Here is a 26,935-nt window from a genome sequence, read left to right as displayed (position 1 = left end):
TATGATGTGTGATTTAAAAATATGGTGGACAGGGCCAGGGATTTAGCTCAGTGGTTTCGCCACCTGCTGCGTAAGCACAAGGACCGAGTTTGATCCCCGGTACCAAAAAAAAAAAAATATGGTGGACATTTAAATTAGAAAAATTTATTACAGTAAAAGATATGTATCCATGAATCCCCTCAAAGTGCTCCCCCTCACTTCGAACCCATTTATTCTGTCCTTCTTGGCACTTTCTGAAATAGTTCTGAAATCCTCTTTGCTAAGTGTTTTTAGTTGTGGTGTCATAACTGCTTCAGTGTCCTGAATCGATTCAGAACGTTTCCCTTCCGTGGTCAGTCTGACTCTGGGGAAGAGCCAGGAGTCCCGTGGTGCTGGGTCTGGTGAACATGGTGGGTGAGGACACACAGAGATGTTCTTATGAGGCTGCCTTTCAGGTGCATGGCATTTGGTGCATCATTCACCATATTTTTTGTCACAATTTATAAATACATGAAAGAGGACTTGCAGAATGGCTTCAGAAAGTGGCAAGAACGATGGGATAAGTGTATTCAAAGTGAGGGGCAGTATTTTGAGAGAGATTAATGGCAATGTGTCTTTGACTGTAATACATTTTTAAATAAATATTTGCTGTATATTTTGATCAGTCCTTGTACCCTTGGCATATCTTTTTCAGTGGTCTCTCTGTTTGTGTCTTTTACTCACATTTCTATTCTGACTTTTCATCTGTTTTTCCCCTCAGCTTTTTAATGAATTCTTCTTCTTTTTTTATGGTACCTGGGATCGAACTCGGGACCTTGCGCTTGTGAGGCAGGCACCGGAACCACTGAGCTAAATCCCTGGGCCAGGAATTCTTTATAATTTGGAATGGTTCGTGCTTTATCTGTAGGTTGTAAAATTTTTCTGCCATTTTTTTCATTTGTCTCATGATGCAGTCTCTTTTTTTAACCACCTTTCAGTTAACTCAAGAATAACATGGCTATGTAAAAGTTTTAAGACACCAATTAATAATTCTCCTGTAAGAGTCAACAAAATCCAGAACTCACCAACTAAATATAAAAACCAACAACAATTTTACAGTGATACAGACATAACCAGCATACCTATAAAGTATACTCATGGCCAAAACTAGAGTAACTAAGGAGTTGCATAACTGAATTAAAATTCAGAATATCTTAGCAGCAGCCTGGAAATATGGGCTAAAACACACAAAGTAACATTTAGTAAGAATAATGTTTTGTACTTAGGCATAAAAACATTAATTCCATATGTTCAAGATTGGGGACATCTGCCTTCACAGAAGTTGGTGAATGTATACACTTTGGATCTCAGTTGACCACACACTCACATGAGCCCAACAGGGTGATAGAGTTGCTGTAAGAAAATGTACTCGTAGAGTGAATATTAGGAGATTGTCCTGATCGTGGAGGAAATTGTTCCTTTGCAGGTGACACTGACCGGAGCACATCCGGAATGCTGTGTTCTCTTGGAGAACCAGACACCAGGAGGGTTGTAGACATTCGTGAGCAAGTGCAAGTCGAGAGTTAGTGCAGGGTCTGGGCATGGTGTTGTGACAGGCGACCAGAAAGTGCGGAGAGGGACTGGACACGGAAGGTGGGTGATTCTGGGAGCCTGGGAAGGGCGGTGGCTGGGACCTCCGCATAGACTCATGGCATGGGGACCACTTCCTGTGGCACTCAGCACTGCCCTGTGGCCCGCAGTCCTGGACAGGGACCCAAGTCTCCCAGGAGGGCTCGCGACCCATCTGCTGCTGTGTGTAGGCAGCTCAGCCTGAGTTCTTGGGGTCTGGCTCACAGGAAGCTGTGTTGCCTGCCTTTCTGGTGTCTGTCGTTTGTGGAGAACAAGAGCAGGTGGGAATAGCAGTCTGTAGGATGTTTTTGGCTGATTAAAGTAGATGAGAAGTTTTGGAGAAACATTCATCTGTAGCATTTTATGTGAAAATGTGTCAACCTTGATTATGAGCCAAGATTCTGAGCTAGTTTCCTGAGAGTAGGGACTCTCTCTACCTTCTGTGCAGTGTGATTGAAAAATACAGTGAATGTTTAATTTTTTAAAAAATTGGTTACAGTAAAAGACACATCGCCATGAATCCCCTTCAAAATCCTCCCCCTCACTTCAAACACATTTATCCCTTCGTTCTTGGCACTTTCTGAAGCAGTCCTGAAAGTCCTCTATTGTGCGTGTCTTTACACTGTCGTGGCTGCCTCGATGTCCTGAATTGACGCAGAATGTTTATCTTTCGTGGTCATTTTGACTGTGGGGAGGAGTCAGGAGCCTGATGATGTCACATCCGTGAGTAAGGTGGGCGAGGACACACAGTGAAGCTTTTACAAGTCTGCCTTTCTGTTGGCTGGCACTCAGCAGCAGCTTTCATCTCGTAAAGACACTCAGAAAGGAGGATCCCAGAACTACTTCAGAAAGCAGCAGGAATGATGAGACAGGTGTGTTTGACGTGAAGGGGTGTATTTTGAGAAGGATTATGGTCATATGTCTTAACTGTAATAAATTTAAAAAATTTAAATATTCAATTTGCATATTGATCACTCTGTGTAGACTCATATCTGTGGGCCAGGACCTGGGATGGTGCCTCTACTTACCCATCTACAGCTAGTGCTTGGCCCCTTGCCCTCCCGCACCATGTCTGTGAGAGCAGAAACAGTGTCTTGGTGTAGATTGAACTCTATTGACTCCTCTCAGGGAACTCAGAATAGGTCCTGTGACAATCTTACTGCCAGGCTTTAATGTGCACACGAATCTGCAGGGCCTGGGGTTAGAGTGCAGGTTTTGTTCCCAAATCAGAGGTGGGCCTGAGGGCCTGCATCTTCAGTAAGCGCCCAGTGACACAGATCCTGCGGGTTCAGAACCCGCCTGTCTCAGCAGTAGTCCACAAAACATCCCCCAGCGGACACTTGTCATGCAGCCACCTGTCCCGGCTGCTCATTTAAAGTGCAGGTTCCCGGATTGTGCCTCTGATTCCAGGACCAGAGTCTCAGCTGTCTTACCTGTCACCTCAAGGGATTTTTTTTTTTTTTTTTTTTTTTTTGGTACCGGGGATTGAACTTGGGATGCAGGCACTGGAACCACTGAGCTAAATCCCCGGCCCATCCTCAAGGGATTCTTAAGCACATGGAAGGCTTTGAATCACTACTTCGGGACAATGGATAGGGGAATTGTGCTAGCCAGCTTTCCTTTACTATAACCAAATACCTGAGACACAAACTGCTGCGGAAGAAAGGTTAGGAGCTACGGCTGTAGCTCAGTGGTGGAGTACTTGCCTAGCATGCATGAGGCCCTGGCTTGGATCCCTAGCGTCACACACACACAACAAAGGTTTTATTTGGCTCCCACTTTTAGAGGCCTCAAGTTGTCATCTTATTGTGGCAGGAGCACAAAATGGAGTGGAGCCTCTTACCTCATGAAGAGGAAGAGACCAGACCCCACAGCCCCCTTCCACGGCAGCCCTCAGTGACCCCAAACCTCCTGCTAGCCTGCACCTGCTGAAGGCTCCACCTCCTCCCAGTGGCACCTTTAACACAGGGGCCTGGGGGACATCCCAGGTACACACTCCAGTGGGGTTTAGACTGGAAGGAGAAATCACTTAAGAAAATGCAGTGAGTCGCACAAAGTGGTCACAGGACACAGGCCACTTGTGGAGCTGGTATGGCAGGCCTTGCCTGGGTGATCTCCGGCTCGGGACCTTGCCCTGCCAAGCCCTTGCTTCCTCTTCTGTGACGGGGAGATGGCGTGCTCTGATGCATCTTCTCCTGTCCCTTCTGCAGTCGCTCAGCATGCTGTGCCCACGCCACGCCCAGGTGCACTGACCATGAGCCTCAACTCCTCCTTCGGCCACAGGAAGGAGCTGAGCAACCTCACTGCCCAGGAGGCTGGGGATGGGGGTGTTGTCACGGAGCTCGTTGCCATCATCATCATCACCGTCTTCGTCTGCCTGGGCAACCTGGTCATCGTGGTCACCCTGTACAAGAAGTCCTACCTCCTGACCCTCAGCAACAAGTTCGTCTTCAGCCTGACCCTGTCCAACTTCCTGCTGTCCGTGCTGGTGCTGCCCTTCGTGGTGACAAGCTCCATCCGGAGAGAATGGATCTTCGGTGTGGTCTGGTGCAACTTCTCCGCCCTCCTGTACCTGCTCATCAGCTCGGCCAGCATGCTCACCCTGGGGGTCATCGCCATTGATCGGTAAGTGGGCTGAGTGTGAGGATGATGTGGTGAGAGATCTCCGGTCTGTGACTTTCAGATCGCTCTGGGTCCATGGGAGAGGGCCAGGGCCTGTGCTGCAGGAGGGTGAGCCAGCCAGCTCTGCCACCTCTCCCGTGTCGTTACACAGAGCATCTCTGGTTTCACCCGTCTGTTGCATACATAGGCAAATGCCACAAGGGTTGATGATGACCCCCATAGACTAGCAGTAAGGAGCATGCAACCTGGATCCCCCGCACGCACAGCTCACAGTAGGGCTTGAGCTCCTATGAGAATCTAATATCGTCATCGATCTGACAGGTGAGTGATGTGAGCAAGCTCCAGCAGTGATGAGAGCCGTGGGGAGCGGCTGTAAACACAGATGAAGCTTTGCTCCTTAGCCCAGCCCTCGCTCCTGCTGTGTGGCCCAGTTCCTAACAGGCCACAGACCACTACTGGTCTGCAGCCCGGGGGTTGGGAACCTGTGCCATATACCACGGTATTGCCCTAGAGCCGAGGGCAGTGCCACAGCGGGCTGTTTGTATCCCTGACAGCTCTGAAGGGTTCCCCATCACTGGGCTAGGGGGAGGTAGGCTGTTCCATCTAGTTTTTCATAAGTACACTCTGGTGTTTGCACAGTAGCAAAAATCACCAAATGGCCATGCATAATTGCAATTTTAGTTTTTAAAAAGAGGTTCCATTGCTTCTAGATGAAGACACGGAACAGAGGAAGGTGACTGTCACAGGAGGAGGTGGGTCCAGGTCTTCTGGCTCGGTAGCTCTTCCTTCCCGATACAGGCCTGCTGTGTCTTGCTCTGGTCTGGGCCCGGCTAGATGGCTGGAGCCTTGATGGGAGCCCCTCGCTCCTTCACAGCCAGACAGGAGAGGGAGCGGAGAGGGAAGACACCCACAGAGGAAAGGCAGTGGCACCCAGGAAGGGCTGAGTGTGCTAATTTTTTTCTGGTACTGGGGACTCAACTCAGGGCTTTTGCAGTGAGCTACACCCCAGCACTTTTTTATTGTGAGACAGATTCTCAGTAAGTTGCTAAGTTGCCCAGACTGGGCCCGAACTCCAAGTCCTCCTGCCTCAGCACCCCAGAGTGCTGGAATTCCAGGCATGCACCACCACACCTGGCTTTAAAATCCCAAGTTGCAGGCAAGGGATTTAGCTCAGTGGTTCCGACACCTGCCTTGCAAGCGCAAGGACCCGAGTTCAATCCCAAGTACCAAAAAAAAAGTCCCAAGTTGCTTCAGCCTTCAGTGTGGCTGGCACAGGGGAGGCATGGCACCACTGTGCTCCTCAGCTGTGCCTTGCAGGTTCCTCAGGTTCCCTTGTTGGCTTGTTGATTGAGTTGCACAGGTCTCAGGGCCCAGGCAGCAACCTTCCAACCCCTTTTTATTAGGATTTTGCTGATGGTCACTTCACTCATCACAGGCAAGGCCAGGGAAGGGTGGGGTATACATTCAAGGTCTGTGACATTTACCCGAGATGGGTCAGGGAACACAGAGGGGATGAGCCAGGGAGGTGGCTCTTCAGGGACCACCATGACTCAGCTGATGAGCAGTAGGTAGACTCTGCACTTGGAACACGGCCGGATTCCCTGGGCTCTGACGGGTGGCGTAGACGACAAAGAGGGACAGATTGCATCAGCGAGCTTCTCTAGATGGCTGTCGTTCCGGTGAGGAACACAGAAACTCTCATAACTAACCAGGGCAAACCCTGATTATGGTTTTAGTGCATTTACCACCAATACTTTCTGGCTGTAAACTTTTGAAGTAAGCCCGTGGGACATACGGTTTTAGCACCGTGACCGAGAGCGTCTCCTCCCCTCCACAGTGTTCTCAGAGAGCGCGTGATACCAGTGGTCATGTGGGATTCTGTCCTTTGGAGTGGGTTTCAGGCCCTGCAGCTGGATTTAGGTGGCTTCACCGAGCTCATGGCTCTGTAGCACTGTGAGGAGCCGTTTATCTGTGGAGTCACTTTGTTTTCAGTAGGAATAAATACCACATGTTCAGGGTTTTTGGTGTAGAAGAGGCAAGTTGCCCTGCGGGAAGTTTTACAGATGTTTGTTCAGTAGCCACTGGTCGGTATCCTATAAAGACTGAAGCTATAACACTGAAAACAGAGTTTGGAAGTGTGTTGGCAGTGGAGAAAAATGGGGTCTCATTATTGTTCTCTGATTTTTAAAAATAGTGTTACTTCTTAGCTGGGCATGGTGGCACACATGTATCATGCCAGCCCTCTGGGAGGCTGAGGCAGGAGGGTGGCAAGTTTGAGCCCCACCTGGGAAACTTGGCAACTTAGAACCTGTCTCAAAATAAAAATAAAGAAATAAATTAGCTAAGGGCTGGGGCTGTAGTTCAGTGCAGAGGCCCTGGGTTAAGTCCCCAATACTGAAAAAAAAAGATGTTACTTTTGGAGCACCCCTTCCTGTGGTGGAGTGTGGCCTGAGGATACTCAGCAGCCTCCACAGAGCTCCCTGAGAGCGAGTGCTCACAGACCAGCTCAGGGCGCTCCAGGAGGCCGCAGACGGCTCCTCAGACCCAGGCTGCGCGGTACCAACAGATTCCTCAGCAGCGAGGTGGCCGTGTCCTGAGTCTTGTCATGGTGCTCATCCGGCACAGGTGCCTTGTTCTTCAGCAGTGCATTTGCTGGGTGTCTACTCTGTGGGAAGCCCCCTGCTAAATCTTGGGGTGGTAAGATGCAAACACAAGTAGGACACATCCTTGCCCACTGGGGGACAGCTTATGACAGAGCCCGACTTGTCATAAGAAACAGAGATAACTGCCCTGGCCGGTACCACCAGTCACTGCTGCTGACAGGCGGGGTGGCAAGTGCTCCAGGGAGAGGTAGCGCTTGAGCTGGGTCCCGAAGAGCTGAAAGGTCCCTTGTACTCAGGAAGCACCGAAGGCAGCTACTGAGCGCCTCACCTGGACCTGGCGCAGTGCTTGGTGGTGAGACCCCATAGCTAAAAAAGACAAACCGCGTGCTGGGGAAGTCACAGTGCGGGGAGGTGGACACGTGGCCGGGCGACTTCGAAGCTGCACCCCTGGACATGACGCCCGTGTGTTTAAGGCGCCCTGCAAGTGCAGAGGAGAGGTCAAGACAGCCCCCGGAGGGAATGACTGAGATGCGTACGGAAGGTGTTGTGGCCTCTGACAGCCGGACAGACAGACCCCAGGTCACCCAGGGACAGAGCTTGGAGTGGAGGGAGGATGCCACCCTGGCACCGAGGCCTGGCTCTTTGGAGGACAGTTCGACCCCTCCTGCAGGGGCAGAGCTGGGTTCCCAGTGCTGTGGCCAGATCTTTCTGACTCAGCCGTGCCTGTGCAGATACTGGAGGGGCAGGTGCGATCTGCTTTTGCTTGCCAGTTACTACTGGGGATGAAAAACATGACGACTGGACAGCTACTGTGTGTCCTGTGTTCGAGAGGGAAAGGGAGAGGGGGAAGAGAAGACAGTAGTAAAGCTCAGTGAGCGGAGAGAGGACAGAGTGGCCACAGAGGTGGAGACGGGAGTGTTTCTAAGAAGGAGGTGGAGAGAGGCCGTGGCTGTGGTCACCGTCTTAGCTCTCCTGTGCTGGGTGCAGGCTCCGCCCTGTGTTGTCTGCCAGCATTCGCTCAGCAACCTTCCGGCAGCCCCATGAGCCCCTGCTTTGCAGGTGAGCAAAGTGGGGCTCTAAATAAGACCTGAGGGGCCGGGGATTTAGCTCAGTGGTTCTGGGGCCTGCCTCGAAAGCGCAAGGTCCCAAGTTGGATCCCCGATACCAAAAATAAAAATAAAAATAAAAATAAAAAAATAAGACCTGAGGTATCCTACCCAAGGCTCCTGGCTCTTAGGTAACCGCCCGTCCTGTGCTTGCTTCCAGAGCCTGCACCATCGAAGTCGGTGCTGTCTGTTAAGCCCACTGCCAGGCAGCTGCTCTCGGGGCTTCTCTGCTAGCACTGTGGCCTTCCCAGCCAGGCCGTCCTCTGTGGGGAGGCGCTGGCTCGCCCTGCAGGGTCTCTGGCACCTTTTTGGCTCTGGTCACCCAAAGCCAGTCACCCCCCACAGTGACACTGTTGCCGGATATCCCCAGGGGACAGAATCTTTCCCAGCTGGGAGTCTTAGGAAAGAAATCCCTCAGGGCTGGGGTGCGGCTCTGGGTAGAGTGTTGGCCAAGCATGTGCAAGGCTCTGGATTTTATCCCCAAAACCACATGAAAAGAAAGGAAAAAATTCCATCACACTGGTTGGAGAGATGAGCCTAAAGAGTCTGTTTTATAGCATCATAAAAAGAGAGCGAGGCAGAATACACAAAAAGGACTGACGGAGAGAGAGTCACCCTTTGGATGTCAGTGTCCTGACCCAGCCGAGGGGAAACTGAGCCAGCTGGCCGGCCGGAGTCCATGAGCCGTGCTGCTGTGAAGAAGTGGATTCCCGAAAGTGCGCTCACGTCCAGCCTGGCTGTGACGCTGCCAGGGCGCCAGGCCCATTAAAAATATTTCTCCTATTTTCATCCCACACTGTGGCAGATGAATCTGGAGCTCTAAAAATAGCACATAACATTTGAAAGTAGCTAGAACGACAGGACGGTTTGCCGTACCGCAGACGGTCACTAGTGCTTCCAGGAGGCTGTTCAGTGCGAGTGAATGTGTTCACCCGGAGGTGCCTCAGTCAGCTTAGATGTTGTTTGTTTCTAATGAGGACATCTTATGAAAACAGAGGTCGCTACTGAAGTGGTTGGGTTGTGGCCAAGAGCGACACATCTGGAGCCCCTCCCCACCGTTCCAGCTGCTTAGTTACATGTGACATCATTAAAGCTGCTGTTGGGCCAAAGGATTGCATGTGATCTGGTATCTAAAAATGAGTCAGTGAAGGAAAGGTGGACCATCCTCCCAAGACAGGAGTTCAGGAAGCGAAAGAAACCCCTCTCTGGGCCTGCATCGACCGCCTGGGAGTGGGGAGTCACTTCTGTTCTTTCCTCTCCTTTGAACCAGAAACTAGGCCTAGATGACATGTCAGTTTAAAAAGGAGTTTCAGAGATTTACTACAATGCTGTGGCTTTTTTAAAAACTAAATTTTATTATATAGTGTACCTTCAGAAAACGGTGCCTTTTTTTTTGAGACTGGGTCTTGCTAGGTAGTTTAGGCTGGGCTTGAACTCACTGTAGCCCAGGCTGGCCTCAAATTCACAGCGATCCTCTTGCCTCAGCCTCCCAAGTACAGGGATTATAGGCGGCTGCCACCACGCCTGGCTAACTGTATGTATTCTAAAAGGGCAGTTTGATGAATTTTTATAAACTGGGCACACCTACATGGCCAGCACCCCAGTACAGGCCCCCTGGAGGCCCTTGGACCTCCACCCCATCACCAGCCCTCTCCCGATGTGTGAGCTTGCGAGTCAGTGTGTGCCCATTTTGCAGTATTACGTGTATGGAATCATGCTGTTGGGGGGTAGTTTTGGGTTGGGGCTGTAGCTCAGTGGTAGAGCACTTGCCTAGCATGCATTAGACCCCAAGTTCAGTTCTCAACACTACAAAACAAACTAACTGTTTTGAGTCTACAGTTCAAAATATTTAAACCCAGTTTTGGTAGGAAGATGTGGGGAATATACCTTGACAGAGGTGTGGACCTGGGCATTTCAGGGTGTATAAATTGATCTCTCCCCCCAAAAAGAACTGAAAGGAAGCCATGGTGGGTGTGGGCAGGGCTGGGGCCAGCACCCAGCTCCCCTGCTTCGACTCCCTCTGAACTTGGGAAGGAGAAATCAGCCACGTCCAGTGGTGGCTGTCCACGCCCAAGCCTTAGTCAGGGAGGGACAAACCGAAGTGGTAGCTTTTGTCACAGTAAAGGAGAAATCGTACGACCCAGTCTGGTCCTAATGACCGGGTGTTGAGGCTGGCCGGAAGTCAGTCTGTCGGAGGACACTCACTAATTACTCATCATTGCTTTTATGAGGGGAGGCCAGGGCCGGTCAGGGGATGCACAACAGCTAACAGGTGGCCAGCCTGGGCACCACTTCCCAAAGCTGGTCACCCCTGTGGTCCTGAGGTCCCAGCACCGCATGCTCCTTAGAGGGGTAGGGAAGAGTGGACGTCTCAGCCTTGTGCCTTCTTAGCTGTGAAGGAAACTTGTCTAGAGGCGCCTCCCATTCTCACAGGCTCCTTTCACACTTCACTTGCTGGGATGGTGTCGAACAGCTCCGTGCCTGGGCTGATTGCCCGGCAAGAGGAAGGAGGCTGCCATTGATCGCTTGAGCACCCCTAGGGCCCAGGACCCTGTGTCCCCATGGGAACAGCGTGAAGCTCAGCAGGGGCAGAGCGCTGTGGGGATCCTGACCCTGCAGAGGACGGGGGAGAGTTGGTGGGCTGCACTCAAGGGGCAGCACGAGCCAGGCTGTGTCTGCCCTGTCCATTCCAGGAGCAGACCTGGGATGCAGGTTCTATAGGTGATGAGGTTCCACCTCACAGAAGATGAACTAAAGCTCTGAGAGGTTAAATCAGTCCCCCAGGGCCACAGCCAGTAGACAGCAGAGCCTCTGTCCAAGGCTTGCTTCTTCCGCAGGGCTGCGGGGCCTTTGTGGACGTAAGCTGGGGTCCTGGCACCGCATAGCAGGTCACTGTGCAGCTTCCCTGTGCGCCTGTACTCCTTGGCACCTCCACACCCTGCCGAGGTAGCTTCCTGCCCGCCAGGAGTGTTGCCCCCAGGAGGCCTGCTGTGCCCCTCCTGTCCTGTCTGCCAACTCTTGCCGACCCCCTCGTCACAGCCGAGTGAAGGGAAAGCCTCCCTTGGGCCAGGGACCCTGGGCGAGATGGCTTGTAGGGCTGGGCACCTCTGAAACCTGATGAACTGAACTGATCTGGCCAGACACGGGATCCCTCAGGACCTGTGGAGAGGCCTCGAGGGGAGCCACACCCCCAAATACAAGGTGGGAGTCCGAGCTCTGTGTCCTCCCTGGTGTCCGGTGGCTGCTTGCTGAAGAGCCCTGCCAAGCGGAAGAGCCTGGCCCAGCCTGCAACCTGTCTGGTAGCACTGGGAGAAGGTAGCTCCTTTAGAAGCCACCACCTGGCTGGGTCCACGCACGCCCCGCCCAAGAAAAGCAGGGTGCCTGTTCCGGTGTGTTGTCTCCCCTTGACTCCTCTTGCTTCCCCCTCCCCTTCCAGCTACTACGCTGTGCTGTACCCGATGGTGTACCCCATGAAGATCACGGGGAACCGGGCAGTGATGGCGCTGGTCTACATCTGGCTGCACTCCCTGGTAGGCTGCCTGCCCCCTCTGTTCGGCTGGCCATCGGTGGAGTTTGACGACTTCAAGTGGATGTGCGTGGCGGCCTGGCACCGGGAGCCCGGCTACACGGCCTTCTGGCAGATCTGGTGCGCCCTGTTCCCCTTCGTGATCATGCTGGTGTGCTACGGCTTCATCTTCCGCGTGGCCCGGGTCAAGGCCCGCAAGGTGCACTGTGGCACGGTGGTCATCGTGGAGGAGGATGTGCAGAGGGGCGGGAGGAAGAACTCCAGCACCTCCACCTCGTCCTCAGGCAGCCGGAGGAATGCCTTTCAGGGCGTGGTCTACTCGGCCAACCAGTGCAAGGCCCTCGTCACCATCCTGGTGGTCCTCGGTGCCTTTATGGTCACCTGGGGCCCCTACATGGCTGTCATCACCTCCGAGGCGCTCTGGGGGAAGAACTACGTCTCCCCAACCCTGGAGACCTGGGCCACGTGGCTGTCCTTCACCAGCGCCATCTGCCACCCCCTGATTTATGGCCTCTGGAACAAGACAGTCCGCAAGGAGCTCCTGGGCATGTGCTTTGGGGACCGGTATTACCGGGAGCCGTTTGTGCAGCGCCAGAGGACATCCCGGCTCTTCAGCATTTCCAACAGGATCACAGGTAACGTGGGCACCTGGGAGGAAAGGGCTTCCTGCCCCAGGAGGAGCTCTGCTGGGGTCTCAGGCTCAGTGGCTCTGTGTGTACCGTGAGAACTCAGACTGGCAGTGGCCCGGGCCAGAAGAACAGATTGCTGTGGGGAGGGGCACTCCACCATCCCCCAGGCTTCTTTCCTTCATGTGGCAGCTCCAGGCCATGCTGGTGGGGGGCCGGTGTGCATCCTGGAGGAAGCAGGCAGGGGATGCCCGAGTCTGACACCCCAAACCCTCTCCCGTTAGTGTGGCTGTTGTCCAGCACTCCCTCCCCACCTGCGTCCCTCACCCAGCCACCTGCCCCTCGGCCTTGCCTTTCCTCCCACAGTCTCCAGGACCTGGGGGAGGGTGGAATGTCCCCTCTCAGCCCCCATGGGGATGTCACTGTCTTGTGGCCAAAGCTGCTCTTCACCTGGTAAGTCTTCACCAAGGCAGTCACCCTACCTTTGATGAGACCCCAGTGGATTGATTGCTCTACACGGGGACTAGATTTATTTTTTTTTAACTTTTTATTTGGAAATGATTTTGGATTTATAGGAGAGTTGGAAAAGCAGTACAGAGAGCTTTCCTTGGTGTCAACCTCTTGCATAACCATAGCACAAGAGCAAAGCCGGGGCCTGGCGCGTGCTGGGCAAGTCAGCCCAGCCCTCCTCTGACCCCTTTCTGGAGTGCTGGTCAGAGATTCTGTACAATGTGCCCGCATTTGCTTCCATCAGATGCTTTCTTCTGATCAGAATGAGGTTACATCGTTTGTTTTTGGCAAGAATGCCCCGAGGGCGAGGGGTTGGTGGATCAGCTGGTACACATCTGTCACCCCGTCCCTTGGTTAAGGTGGTGTCTGTCAGATTTCTCCACCTCGGAGGCGCTGTTTCTCTGTCATGGTTAATCAGTACAACGGGGGACAGCTGGAGGCTGCACAGGTGGCTCCAGTCCTCAGCACTTGCCGCTGTGCCGATTTGCAGCGATGTAGCTGGGATTTTAGGATCACGGCTGAGGAGATTGTCACCTGCCCAGTGAGACAGAAGGTGTGGAGGGCGCCACATTCAGACTGCAGCCCTCACCTCTGCCAGGTGACGCTGGCAGCTCATCAGACTGTCCAGTTCATGTTTCCCCTTCATGAAACTGGGAGGCTCTGCACCTCCCTCTGAGCGGGGTGGAAGGAGTAATGACTCCTAAACACCAGGATCCTGTCCTGGCAAAGGTGACAGGCAATCTTTTCCATGTGGCAGGGATACTCATGAGCCTTGCTGATTTATTTCACGGGTTGGCGGAGTGTTATTTCCAGTTACAGGAAGTCTGGGACTTTTTATTTTGATCATAGAAATAAAAAAAATTTCCCTCTGTATCTCAGTATTTAAACCCACTGAAACGCCCACCCCTGCCACTTACAAGTCCATGTTTTCCAGTAGAACATGTAAGCCGGGACTGCGTTCCACCTTTGGCTCCATTTCTCTGATGAACATGCCTGGATTTTGGAGTCATTTATTTTCTGGGCCAAAAATGATAGATGCTTTCCATTCTGGCAAAGCAGAAAATGAGGAAGGAAAAAATCTGAGAGAGAATAGAGGGAGCGTGAAAAGATAGAATGAAAAGAAGCATCTGCTCCCTGCCAAGATTTCCGTGCCAGTCCCTTGTGATTGTCCCAGATTTCTCGAGGCCGGTAGAGCCAGCCGCAGCACGAGCTGTGGTTATGGTGGCCAGCCCAGCTGCCAGCGTCTCCTCTCATTTAGGGAGAAGCAGTCTTGTGGGATGTTTCTGGGTTAGCGAGCTCGTGGGGTGCCGGCCAGCTCCAGGGTGGGAGCTGGGGAGTCCCTGTTCCTCCCTGTAGGGCCTGATCGTGGGACGGGGCAGCAGCGTCAGCACTGGTGTGGGGAACAAGGCCCAGCTAGGGGCCGATCCCTGTGCCACCCAAGCCAGGAATGCCCACTGCCTTCCTGACGGCAAGGGACAACCCTGCCTCCACCCCACTGGTCTGTCTGTCTCAGCCACGGCTGATACCGTCTGTGAGCAGGGCTTTGATTTGCCACTGCTTCCCAAACGCAGATCACCTCCCCTGGCACAAGCGGCACCTCTGGGTACACAGGGGCCCTAGAAGTTGCACACAGCCAGCAAGGAGTGCCTTGGAGGCTCTGTCTGGGTGGTGTCTGTCTGCATGGGCACCTGGAAAGTCTTCACTGAGGAAGTCAGTAAAGGGAATCACAGGCTTCCTTAGAACAGTGCTTTTCAGCCGAGGCAGAGCAGAATTCCGAAGTCCCCTGAGCTTCCCTGCCAATTGGATGCCTGCAGTCTCCTAAGCACGCGACAGTGGTTCTTTCATGCAGGGCAGATTTCAGCCATCATCAGGGGACTGTGGTTTTCCTATTTTGTGCACCCCAAGCTAGAGAAGCTTTCCCTGGAGTCCCAGGTATCACTGGCCACCAGTGCCTTCTGCTTCTGCAGTCTCATCAGCGGATTCCTGAGGGAGGGCTCCCTGGGAGCTGTGTCCTCAGGGCCACTGTGAGGTGCCGGGGGACCACTCGTGGGGTGGCAGCCCTGGGGTGGACTGGATTCTGGTGCCAGAAGGTGAGCCTCATGCTGACACATGGTCCGGGGATGCGGCCCCTCAGACCCGAAGCTGACCAGTGGCTGCTGCCAGTCAAGGGGGAAGGAGCTGGAGAAGGAAGGGGGGGGCACCATCAGCCCTGCACCTGGCAGGTCCCACCTGAGAGCCAGGCCATGGGCCGCCCTCCCTGGGATTGGAGCTCGGGCTCCGGGGCAGGAGGACCTGTCTCCTTTTCTCAGAGGGAGATGCCCCCGGAAGGTCCTTCTTTGAGCTGTCTTGGCTGGAAGGAGGGAGGGGTGACCTGGAGCCCCGAGTTTTCCTCCGCTGCATCTCTGTGCTCTTCTGTGGCCCCGCAGAGTCCTGCAGTTCCTTCGTGCCTGCTTCACCCTGGAGCGCTGCCCGTTCCCTTAGTTGCTGGAGGGCAGGAGTGGCTGAGACCCATGCAAGCTCCTGAGGAGCAGCGCCCGGTTCACGGGACAGTCTTAGGGTAACAGCCCCCTCTCTGGTGGGAAGTGGTGCCGCCCGGCTGCCCTGTTTCCAGACCTTTCCACGGAGCCGCTCTGGTCTGGCTCCAAGGATGCTTCCCACAGGCGGAGAGGGAAACTTGTTGCCGGTTTCTGCGGCAGCCTCAGAGCTGCTGTCCAGAGCCCACTGTGGCTTCTGCCAGCCCTGTCGGCAGAGGGTGGCCCCTTAGGCTCCACTGCCCAGGCCGGGCCTCCTGTTGGTCACAGCCATGTTTGAGGCTAGGACCACAAAGCGGTGGCCAGATGCAGAGGAGATGTTTGGGGTCTGCTTGGTCCCAGCCCTGGAGCCAACCCGCAGCGCAGAGGGAAGTAAAAACACAGCTCCTTATGGATTCCCAAAAGTGATGGAAGGACTGAAACTTGCTATGCCTGCCTGCTCCCCCTCCCCATTTCCTCCTGGCTCCAGGGAAGGGAGGAGAGTGTGTCCTGTCACCTTGTACCCTCAGAAGCACTAGGATAAGTGGGGTCTTCTCCTGTTGGGAGTGTTACAGAAGAATCAAGATTATCCTTTATTGCCCGTCATTCATTGTCTTAGTCCACTTTCTGCTACTGCATCAAAATACCTGAGGCTGAGGGGTTGATCAAGAACAGAGGTTTATTCGGTTTAGGGCTGTGGGGGCTGGGAAGTCCAGGACACTGCTGGTGAGGTCCTTTGTGCTGTGTCATCTCACTGGGCAAGGTGGAATGGTGAGAACAAGAGGACAGAAGCCCACTCTTGAGGTCCCTAAGCCACCTCTGTGGCTGGGACATTCGTCCCCCGTGAGGCCCCCTGCCCAGCATGGCTGCCCTGGGCCTGCTTCCCTCTACACCACCGCACAGACGTGAGGAGCATGTTCCAACAGCAGCCGTCATTAAATCTGCGAGGCATAGCTCTTCCTCCTGAGATCTGAGGAGTCCGACTTCCCCCCACACTTTTAATTGGTGAAGAGCTTTTTATGTCCACATTCCCTTTCCTGGAACCCCAGCTCTTTTTATGGAGTCATTATTTTTCAGCTTTATGAGGGTACTCGATCACGCATCTTTCCTTTTGCCCCCACCTCTGTCTTTCATGCTGGCGCCTGCCCTTCCTGTCTGGCGGCCCTTGGCCATCCCATGTGCCCCGGCGATGGCGGCCTGGTTTCTTGGCTGCAGGGTGGTCCAGCAGGGCTGGTTTCCCGGCACCCGGTGCCCAGTACCTGCAGGGCTTCCTCTCGGGCTGGTTGGTTTTCTGGGGAAGAGGTCTCTAGTCTCCAGCCCAGGTTGAGGGGGGCAAAGGTCAGCTTCCAATGTTAACCCTTGGGAGGTCACTGTCCAAAAAGCTACAGGGCAGGTAACGTGTATCTGAGAAACACATTCGTTACTAACGTGCTGAAATGCAAAACAAAACAACCTACAGATTTGCATTTACTATATACTGAAATACATGATTTTAACTTATTTTCAGTTATAGAGATTATTAAAGAATTAACAGTCTTTACCAGATTTGCAGTATCACTCATGTGTAATACCCTACTGAATAGCACACACCCTTACAAAACATGTCTTACAACCAAACCGGTGGCTTAAATGTCATGACTTCACATTAGTCACATACCAAGGCGAAGACACTCACTGCCTTGGACCCGTGTGCCCGATGTGTGTGCTAGTGCTTGAGAAGAGAGGTGCCCTGCATCCCCAATCAGCCACCACCTCCCGAGGGTTGGATATGCCGCGTTTCATTCCTCCCTGTTTGTACCATGTCACTCCTGCCCTCTAGCGTACCTGGTATCTTCATGTCCAGGCCCCTGGCTCATGGTCTCTGCCATCTCTGGGGATTGGGAGCCCCAAAAGCAGGGGGGGAGGAGCAGTAGAGGGTCCAGGTGCCTGCCCTGGGTGCCTGCAGAGACCCCTGGGCCTAGGTCTTTGAGCTCTGGGGGCCTCTGTCCAACCTCCCCAGCTCGTTTTCTTAGACCCATGTCATTGTCATCCACCTGCTCTACAGCTTCCCCCAGTTCTCTCTCCCTTGGGGGTTTGACCCTCTTTAAAAAAATTCCCCTTTGAACCGGGCGTGGTCGTACAGGGCTGTAGTCCCAGCACTCTGGGGGACTGAGGCAGAAGGGACTTCCAAATTCTAGCCCAGCCCGGGCAATTTGGTGACTTAGCGAGATCTTGTCTCAAGGTAACAAACAAAAGTCTGGGGATGTAGCTCAGTGCCAGGGCCCTGGGTTCAATCCCTAGTACCATCTAAATAAATTTTAAAAAAGAATTCCCTTTTGCTACATGAGCAGGACTTTGAGAGAGCTGTACCCACTGTGACTTTATGAAGACCCCACAAGTTTGCTCACAGACGGCCCGCCAGTTTGGGGTCTGTTGGTGTTAGGAGGGCTTCCTCTGTGGAGAGACCAGGAGTCCTGATCTGGCCTCTGAAGTCTCCCCTCTTTCCGTGTAAGGGACAACAGAAAGAATGAGCTGAATGTGGTGGTGCATGCTGGTAATCCTAGCATTCTGGGAGGCTGAGGCAGGGGGTCACAAGTTTGAGCCCAGCCTGGGCAACTTAGACCTGTCTCAAAGTAAAAACCAAAAGGGGGTGAGGGAGGCTGGGGACAAGCTCAGTACAAAGGCCCTGAGTGTAATCCCCAGTACTGCAAAATAAATAAAAATAAGTAAATATAAGAAAGCAAGCAGGATGGAGGGCAGAGGCCAGGGCAGTGGGGAGACAGAACCAGGCGGGTGGCGGGCCCAGTGCGATCCGTCTGTCACTGCCGACTCTGCCTTTCAGACCTGGGCCTGTCCCCACACCTCACCGCGCTCATGGCTGGTGCACAGCCCCTGGGGCACAGCAGCAGCACTGGGGACACAGGCTTCAGCTGCTCTCAGGACTCAGGTAAGCCTCCTCCACCATAAGGCTCTCACCCGTCTTGGGTGTCTGGCTGCGGCAGGACGGACGGACACTGCAAGGTGTGCAGGGCCTTTTCAGTCCTGGCCTTAGCATTTCTGTGCCTCAGTTTCCTCTTCTGTCAAACAGGCATCTCCATTCCTATTCTCCCTGCCACACGGAGGGTGCTACTCTAAGGTTGGAAGTCAGGAAAAGCCTTTGAAACATTAAAATTTTAAAAAACTGGCATTCTGTTATACAAGCAGTGATCGAAAGATGCAGTGAATGTTTAAATTTCAGAAACTTCCTACAGTAAAAGACATTGCCAAGAATGATGGAAATAAGTTTGAAATGAGATGAGAGTATTTTTTAGTATTCTGAGGGGAATCAATGGCAGTGTGTCTTTTACCATAATACATTTTTTCAGTTTAAATGGTCACCGTATTTTATGAGCACCTCTCCATCAAACATCTGCAGCAGTTTCTGTCAGATAAAACATTACGGTGTGTCCTCATCTGCCTCATTCACTGGGCCTGGCACTCAGCAAATTCTGGCTCTTCCCTAAAGTCAAAATGAACATGAAAGGTAAATGTTTTGAATCAACTCAAGACACTCACGAAAGAAGACTTCCTGAACTGCTTCAGCCAGTTGCAAGATAAGTGTCTCAGAAGGGAGAGGGAGTATTTTGCAGGGGACTCATGGGAATGTGTATTTTACTGTAATACTTTTTTTTTTTTTTGGTACCGGGATTGAACTCAGGGCCTTGCACTTGCGAGGCCTGCACGGTGCCGCTGAGCTAAATCCCTGGCCCTGTAATACATTTTTAAAAATTTAAACACACACCATATTTTTCAAGCATACCTGGTAAACACTACTGAGCAGCCAGGCCCTGAGATCTACCTGCCTGGTTCCCCATCTCCTGTCAGCCTGTTAGGAGCAGTGGGGTCCCAGGCGAGCTGCTCAGTCCCCTTCTGAACCCCGAGTTTCTGATTTGGGTGGCGGGGGAGATACTCCCGTGCACAGGGCAGCTGAGGATGAGGAGACCCTATGGCTGTGAGCGCTGCTCAGCCCCATGCACAGAGAGCCCACCTGCCCCCACCCAGGCCCCGCCCAGAAGCTCGGCTCCCGGAAGTGCCTGGCCGCGTCGCGCCAGGGCCTGTTCCCAGCACCGGGTGAGCACAGTGAATGCCGCCCGTGCCCGCAGAGTGACAGGGGACAAGGCTAGCATTGCAGGCAGAAGAAAATGCAGGCCTTGGGCTCCCACAGACCCGAGCCTTAGCTCTTGCCCGGCGCTCCTTAACTGTGCTCCGCTGAGTAAAGACTCCACTGGCGTGGCCCCTGCGTGCCACGCACCGCGCTGAACTTCGACGTGTGTCGAAGCACGATCCCATGAGCGAGGCTGAGTGAGGCCGCCCGTTACAGACACAGATACTGAGAGATGAACCAAGCCGCCAGTGACCCTGTGCCTGTGCACTGGACCCTGGCCTGGCAGGGCTCTGAAGGAGGGTGGCCCAGGCTTCCTGTGTCCCCGATTTCCGGAGCCCTGAGGCCCGAGTGGATTGAAAGCTTGTCACAGAACAAGCCTGGTGCCCCGTGCCTCTCACGGGCCTGCTCCGCCCGGTTCTCTGACAGGACTTCTGCCTTTATTTCCCCACTGGCAGGGGGTACTTTTCACTCCTCTGTAGCCCCCCAAAGAACTTTAAATTTGCTAGTTTTTCCTGTTTATATAGCACAGTATATTTTAACCATGGTGGTAGAAATTCAGGGTGAGGCAGTAACTGCAAATAGGACCTTCCCGCTCACTGTGCCCGTCCGCTCCTTCCTTCTGTGCCCCCCGCTGTCGCCGTGGCAGAAGCAGCCCCTCTGGAGGGCGTCCTGGGAGCGGGCTGAAGGGTGGGTGGGGCGGAGGCCATACAGCGCTTCCGCCCTTGGTCTCAGGGACAGACGTGATGCTGCTGGAAGACTGGACGTCAGACGACAACGCCCCGTCCCACTGCACGTGCCCGCCCAAGAGGAGGAGCTCCGTGACATTTGAGGATGAAGTGGAGCAAATCAAAGGTCGGTTTCTATAGCTGATGGCTCAGCGGACATAGGAGGAGCCCTGCTCCCGCCCCAGATCACGCCTGTGCTCCCCCCCCCCCCCGCCCGCTGGTCTCACCTGTGTCCCTCGGCAGCGACACAGAGCAGGCAGCGTCTAAAGGGGCGGAGCAGGCGTGTGACTCCCTCTCCTCCCCAGGGACGGCCCGATTGGGTGCTGGGCCGGGCCCTCTGGTCTCTTTCCTTTATGAACCATGTGCGGTCGTGAACCTGAACCCACCCCTCTGAGCCTCAGTCTCCAGCCGAGGCCAAAGCTGCCACTGTGATCGCCACCCCAAAGCTGACCACATGGATCCTCGCTGAGTCCTGCTGTGGTCCCCCAACGCCCAGGCCCTGCCGTCCGGCTCTTGGGGCTGGGTTCCCATCAGACGTGCTCAGGGAGGAGTGACAGGAACCTCGGGCTGCAGGCGGAGGGGAACCTCTCTCCCTCAGTCACCCCGCTGAGGGTGGCCGCCAGCACGCCTGAGCTGTGAGCGAAACTCCAAATGTGAGCCTAAATACGGGCCCGCCAGTTTTCGGTTCATAGCTAACCTTATCTCTTCCACCACTGCCTCCCAGAGCTGAGAAGCGAGGGAGAGGAGTCCCAGAGGGCAGAGCGGAAGGTGGCCCGTCATCTACTCCACAGGCAAAGCCCGTCTGAGAGTGGGGTGTGGGCCAGCAGCCTCGCAGGCTTGACCCTTTCACGGAAAAGAAGAATGGAACCTGCCCCAAGCGCAGCGGGCGAGGACCGGCGCTGACCTCACGCCCCCGTCCTGCGGCAGCCTCTGCAGGCCCCAGAGCAAGTCACCAGCAGGGGGCGACACCTGCCCAGCCCCCCCCCCACCCCACCCCCCGCCCTTTCCCACCCGGAGAGCTGGCTCGAAGTGGCCTGCTCTCCAGAAATTTGTCCCCCGGTAGCCAGAAAAATGGCAGAGCATCTCATCATCATGGGGCACTGGTGTGACACTGAAGAGCCACCGCCCTTCCTCTCTTCATTCTGACTGTCGAGTTCTATCCTGTGTAGGGTGCTTGGACCTTTAACGTCACTTCCAACCCTGAGGTTCTGGAGAGGAGAGACGACGTGTGGGTGTGGAAGTTTGTAGCTGTACATTTTAGGCTGTTTCAGGGAAGTAAGAGAACAGAGAACTTTTTCAAAACTGTAAAAACTGTGACTAGCATTAATAATGAGTTTTTATTAAGACTTCTAAAAGACAGACCTAGGCTAAACATTGTCTGAAAGAACTCATTACTGTAACCCGATGAAGTAACACAGGCACCTCCCACCCACCCACCAGGATTAAACCCAGGGCCTTCCCACTGAGCTACATTCCTGGCTTTTTTTTTTTTTTTTACCAAGGCCTCACTAAATTGCCCAGGCTGGGCTCAAACTCGTGACCTGCCTGCCTCAGTCTCCCAGAGTGCTGGGATTACAGGTGTGCACCACCATGCCTGGCCGAGATCTCTTTACAGACGAGCAAACTAAAACCAGATGAAACACCTCTGATTTCCCAGGTAGTGCGTCGGGGAGTCAGGGACTCTGCCTGGGGACCTCAGGGGCCTCCTGCCTCGGCCTGCAGGGAGCAGCAGGTGTATTCCTGGGATAGGCACTAACCTCTTTCTCCCTCTCCCCTAGAAGCTGCCAGGAACTCGATTCTCCACGTGAAAGCTGAAGTACACAAGTCCTTGGACAGCTACGCAGCCAGCTTGGCCAAAGCCATCGAGGCGGAAGCCAAAATCAACTTATTCGGGGAGGAGGCTTTGCCAGGGGCCCTGTTCTCAGCGAGAACCGGGCCCGGGGCTGGCTTCGGGGGCCGCAGAGGCAGCCGCACGCTGGCGAGTCAGAGGCTGCAGCTGCAAAGCATCGAGGAAGGGAACGTGTTAGCTGCGGAGCAGAGATGAGGGACTCAGGGTGGCTGGGCTGGAGACGGAGATGCTCCCCTGGGAGGGCTCCCACCACCTCTGTGCTGAGCCGGAACACGGGAGAGGAGACATCTGGTGTGCAGCCTCCAGACTGACTGGGGCGCCCGCCTCCAGCTCACAGCCGATCGAAAGGCGGGGATTTACATCCAGGAGGACCGGCGGCCCCGGGCTTGGAAGGAAGTAACGCCCAGTCTTTTTTCCTCTCCGCACGCCCTGGCCATGTACCGCCCGGAAGAACCTGTCCCAGGGAGCCTGAACACAGTACTGCCGTTCTGAACCCTGCAGGGTCACCCCCGGGGCTTCTGCCTGCCTGATACAGGCAGTGAGGCGCGTAGGGTCCCAGACCGAAGGGCCCACGGAGCACCCAGGAACAGGGCGCCCAGTCCACTTCCTAGACGTGCTCCACCGCCGCGCCCCCTGCTGGTACCGGTGGGCATAGCCCATAGGCCGTTGGGGATGGGACCACCCCACCACCTCCCACCGGACAGATTTTTGGGTATTTCGCAAGGGAGAAACCACTATAAAAGACGAGGGGGCAGGTACCAGGTGTTTCATCTGCAGAATTGGTTGGTTAGGACACTTCACAGCCTTCTCAAGACTGGCCAGGGCTGTGGTGCCAGGTGCTGTAGGGCCATGCTGCTGCTGCTGGAGGGAAGCCCTTCACGTGGGAAAGCCTCGGGGTAGGTTCTGGGGGTGAGGCTGGAGTGGCCAGTGGACGCAGCCGGCCTCAGTCCCACAGGGCGTGCCCCGGCAGCGACGGTCACTGTGATGGCAACCCTGGCGCAGCATAAGACGAGGCAGAAAGCAGTGGACCTTTACTCAGCTCTGAGTCTTGGTGTCATTTGGGACACCTGTCACCTCTCCAGGGTATTTGTAAAAGGAGAAAAGGGAGGGAGGTGTTGGGCTGAACGGTGCCAGCCACGGAGACGCGGGAGTGGAGAAAGAGGGCGCCACCTCCGCGGTGGGGTGGGACTGCAGGTGTGGGCCGCGCGGTCAGCTGCTGTCCTTGAGCTGGAAGAGCGGCTGAAGGTTGGGCTTGGAGTAGCGGCTGCCATGCATGACTCGGGAGGCCACGGAACCTCCTCCCCGTACCGCCCTTTGTCCTGGGCGACCAGATGAGCTAAGACAGCAGAAGGCAGTCCGAGGGCAGCTCATTCTGTCTGCTTGTAGGCAGCTATTCCAGCAGGGGATTCCTTTGAAGCATTTCTCTGGGGTCTAGCTGGCCCTGGTGAGGCTGTGTCTTTGCTGTGCGGCAGAAACCAATGGCTTGCTCAGCCCCAGTCTGCAGTTCCCAGAACTTTCGTGAGCCTGGGTTCTGCCATCTCTTAGACAGCAGCCACTCGGTCAGCTGCATGCCGGGTTGGGGGGGGGGGGGCGGGTGCAGGGAGGGGGTGCCTGGGGCTTCTGCTGCTGTCACTGCTGGGTGGTGTCCTGTGTCCGAGGGCAGGGTGCTTTCTGTATATGCCACTGTATATAGCTTTTTCTAGCACTTGTCCAGTCTCCGAGGGGCTGTATCCCTCGTTAATCAGTATGCATAGGGGTGGGGCGAGGTCTCTGGTTGGGAGATTCTGATGCAGTAAACCGCCTTGGGATCCTAGAGTTGGAGGAGCTTCTCTGACTGCACTAGGCTGGCTCCAGAGAAACGGTCCTGAGGCTCCATCGCCCCTGGCTGTCCCCAGACCAGCTGGGCTGTAATAGGACCGAATCCAAACGAACAGAAATGCTGCTTTTCACAAAAGGAATGTGAGGCCCGTGCATTTATGCATTTGTCAGGCACTGCAGCTGCAGAAGCTGTAGGCCTTTTCATTCCAGTTGAGGGACCGAGACCTGAGAGGTGCTGATTCCAGTACAGCAAGGAGTTAAGTAGTGATCTTGGAAGGACGATGGCTCCAGAGGAAGGTACATATATATCCAGTGAAGCAGGTAACAGTTTGCACTAAGCCTTACAAGATGTAGCTAGGACCGCATTCCACATAGTCAGGGACTCGGATTTGCTCGGCCGAGCTGTGGAGGGAAGTGGGTGTGGGAGAGGGGAAGAGCTGACCTCCACACATTCCGTGGTTCCCAGGGCGCGGTGGAGTCGCCTGCAGAACGCCAGACCGACCCAGGCTCACCGGCTGTAAACCGCGGGGCAGTTTGCGCGGGGGCCTCGGTGGCAAGTGGGACATTTGGCCACTTAGTTGCTTACATACCTCAGCACTGTGACTTCTGGTTTTGACAGGACCGCCCTGAGGGCGGTTGCCCACTTCTGCTTTTCTCACGGAGATTTCCACTCAACTCAGTCTGCTGTGCTCAGATGCCAGGTGTGGGGCCACCAGAAGGCCCCGGTCCTGCACCACTGCGCCTCGGCCGCTCCAATGAGCTCAGCCTCAGACACTAGGTGGCAGCAGCGAGGCTGTGAAGAGCTGAGGGTAAATCCAGCCTCTGGTGGGCCGCTGGCTCTTGCTCGGACTCCTCAGCAGCGACTGAGGGCCACTCAGCCAGCCTGCTTGCGCGTGACCCGCGTGGTTCCCAGGTCCTGCCTCTGAAGCACACCACTGCTTCTGGAGCTGCAGGCCTGAGGCGTGGGAGCAGCCATCTGGTGCTGATGGGCTTTGCTGTCATTTGCCAAGCTGCTGCGTAGCCTTTCTGCAAGGAACTGACCAAGCAGGGACACTCGTTCAGTATTTGCAAGAGAGAGGGAGGGAAGGTGCTTTGATACAGGTAGAGATCGGGTTAGTCTGCAGGAACCCATGGGTATTTCTCCATCCTGACGGTCAGGGACTTGTCTCTGGACAGACCAGAAGACACTCTCATGACAAGCACTCAGCCCTGAGTCCGTCTGGGACAGTGAGCATGGAATGGCAGCTAAGTGCCTACGGTAGGCCGACCTGCTGACATCTGAGCCTACGTGCACCAGGCGCTCTAGCACTTCCGCCCGCTCCATATGGTCTCTAGGTGCAGTTGGGGTCAGGAACAGACAGGCATGCCTACGGCAAGGCTGTGTTGTGCTCCCACGCTGTGGCTTACTGGCTGGGTGTTCTTGGGCAAGTTCCTCGGTAAGATGAGGTTTTGTCATGTTTGTGTGTGGAGATGCAGAGGATCCGGAGGCCTCCTTTCATACAGGTGGTTGTGTGGATCACAGGAAGAAGTCCTGGTAAATTGCCCAGCACATACCTGGGTGTAGGCAGAGCTGAGCCAGTGGCTTTGTTCTCAGCAACTCCCTCCGTGCGGGGCTGAATTCTCACATTAGCGATGTCTCTTAACAGAAGTGAGAGCCTGGAAAAGCTAACTGTTATCCTAGATTGAGGTGTTGACTGTGGCTGCCATGGGATTGTCATCTGATGTGCAGAACAAAAAGACTTGGGAAAGAAAGGTGGTGAGGAAGGAGATGACAGTGGACAGGAGGGAGGAAAGGCTCAGTAGTATCTGGAACACAAGAGGTCTGAGGGAGCAAAAATGAGCTTTCCTGCTAAAAATGTTTTTCCTAGGTGCTAATGGCCTATTTGCGCAGAGTGTTTCTCTGCTGCCCCGAATGTCTATTGAAGATGATATGCAGAGTCCCAAATCACAGGACAGAATTCAGCCTTGATCTTCTTTATCAGAAGGGACCTCTCTGAGCAGTGCCCTTAGGTGCTCAGGGAAGGGGACAGGGAGAGGCGTCCATGCTGTTACCTGTAATGTATGGAGTACCTGAAGAAGACTGTGGGAAAGGGGAAGTCAGTCTTCCCTGACATACAGGGAAATGGCTGTGACTTCAAGAAGGGGCAGACTGGTACTGTCCTAGTGGGCAGAGGAGAGGGGACACAGTCCTAGGATGGCGATAACAGCTCAAAGTGAGTTAAGCCTGTCAGAGGCAAATTGCAGGTCATGGCCATGGGGCTGAGAGAAGTAAGAGCAGCTTTGTAGCTCAAGGATGAGGAAGGATGGTTAAGTCAGCACTGTCAGCAAGGCCACAAGGAACCAGTCTTGGGAGACACTGATAGCCGCTGGCCAGGACGAAGAAAACAGAACATCCCGAAGATCCAAGGGAAGTGATTTGTTGGAAAGAATTTGAAGCACAAACTCATCTGCACCACATTACCAAGACCACATATTTGCTCAGTGTTTTTAGGAGAACATGGCACACAAAGTTGTGTTCATTCTCCTCAGAAAACATTTTCCTGAGCAGTATTAGGAGTGAGTAGACCCTTCTGGTTTTCCTTTTGACCATTGTGAAGCTCTACAAACTACAGGCAAGTCAGCCCCTGGCAGAAGAAGACAGCCCCAGAGGAGCATGTGCCCAGAAGTGGGTCTACTCAGCGCTGTGGACATGCCTAAAGGACAGTGTGTGTTGTTACCGGACACCTGCATGCAGAAGTGGTTAGACCAAACAATCAACAAACAGATGGTCCAAGCTAGTCCTGAAATATATTTAACTTGAAGATTTTGGATGATTTTTTAAAAAGATGTTTCAGGTTATTATAAATCAGTATTTATAAACCAGTAAAAGTGTATTTAGAATAGTTTTACCTGATTAAATATGTTTCCAGTATGTGTGTAGCTGTGGAAATTGTGAATTTGGACTTGTCTATGGATGTTTCTCGGTGCCTTTCCCTTTCCCTCATTTTCTACAGCAATAATCCTGTTTCCAGCCTCCCCATGGGCTAAAAAGAGGACCAGGCCAGAGGTAGATTATTGGAGAATAGAGGGGGCGGTCTCATATCAGACTCACCTGGGTATACCTATCCATGCGCTTCCCCCAAGGCAATTAAATTCACAGAATATTGTTAAATGACTTCTACCATGCCCAACAGACACTGTTAACCTACAGTTTTAAGAGGTGGTTTAAGAACATCAGTCCTAGGACACCGTAACTCGCCCTCTGTGGAATGTTTTTGCTGTCTCCCTGACTGCTTGACTGGGCCGCTGTACTACTGAGTAACAGACACCAAAATTCCCTGCAGTCACTGT

The 26,935-nt window shown here is 54.0% G+C and overlaps 1 protein-coding gene across 7 annotated transcripts in view; it reads left to right on the top strand.

Moving 5' to 3' along the window:
- Gpr161 (G protein-coupled receptor 161) overlaps positions 1 to 26,516 on the top strand; it is a 49,843-nt gene extending 23,327 nt beyond the window's left edge. For 2 of the 7 annotated variants that reach the window (XM_004865212.3, XM_004865214.4), the window contains 5 exons: positions 3,798 to 4,212; positions 11,355 to 12,079; positions 17,912 to 18,016; positions 19,946 to 20,065; positions 21,717 to 26,516. In XM_004865212.3, coding sequence (XP_004865269.1) covers positions 3,798 to 4,212; positions 11,355 to 12,079; positions 17,912 to 18,016; positions 19,946 to 20,065; positions 21,717 to 21,982 — 1,631 coding nt within the window. In that variant the 3' untranslated portion in view covers positions 21,983 to 26,516. The other 5 variants (XR_002389476.2, XR_002389477.2, XR_015449500.1 and 2 more) reach the window with 5 other exon arrangements.
- Positions 26,517 to 26,935: the final 419 nt, after the last annotated feature.

This window comes from Heterocephalus glaber, unplaced genomic scaffold (assembly GCF_053883595.1).
Source record: "Heterocephalus glaber isolate CG9 unplaced genomic scaffold, H.glaber_assembly_v1.0 deba00000738, whole genome shotgun sequence".
NCBI classification, from domain to species: domain Eukaryota; kingdom Metazoa; phylum Chordata; class Mammalia; order Rodentia; family Bathyergidae; genus Heterocephalus; species Heterocephalus glaber.
This window is presented reverse-complemented; position numbering and strand designations above follow the sequence as displayed.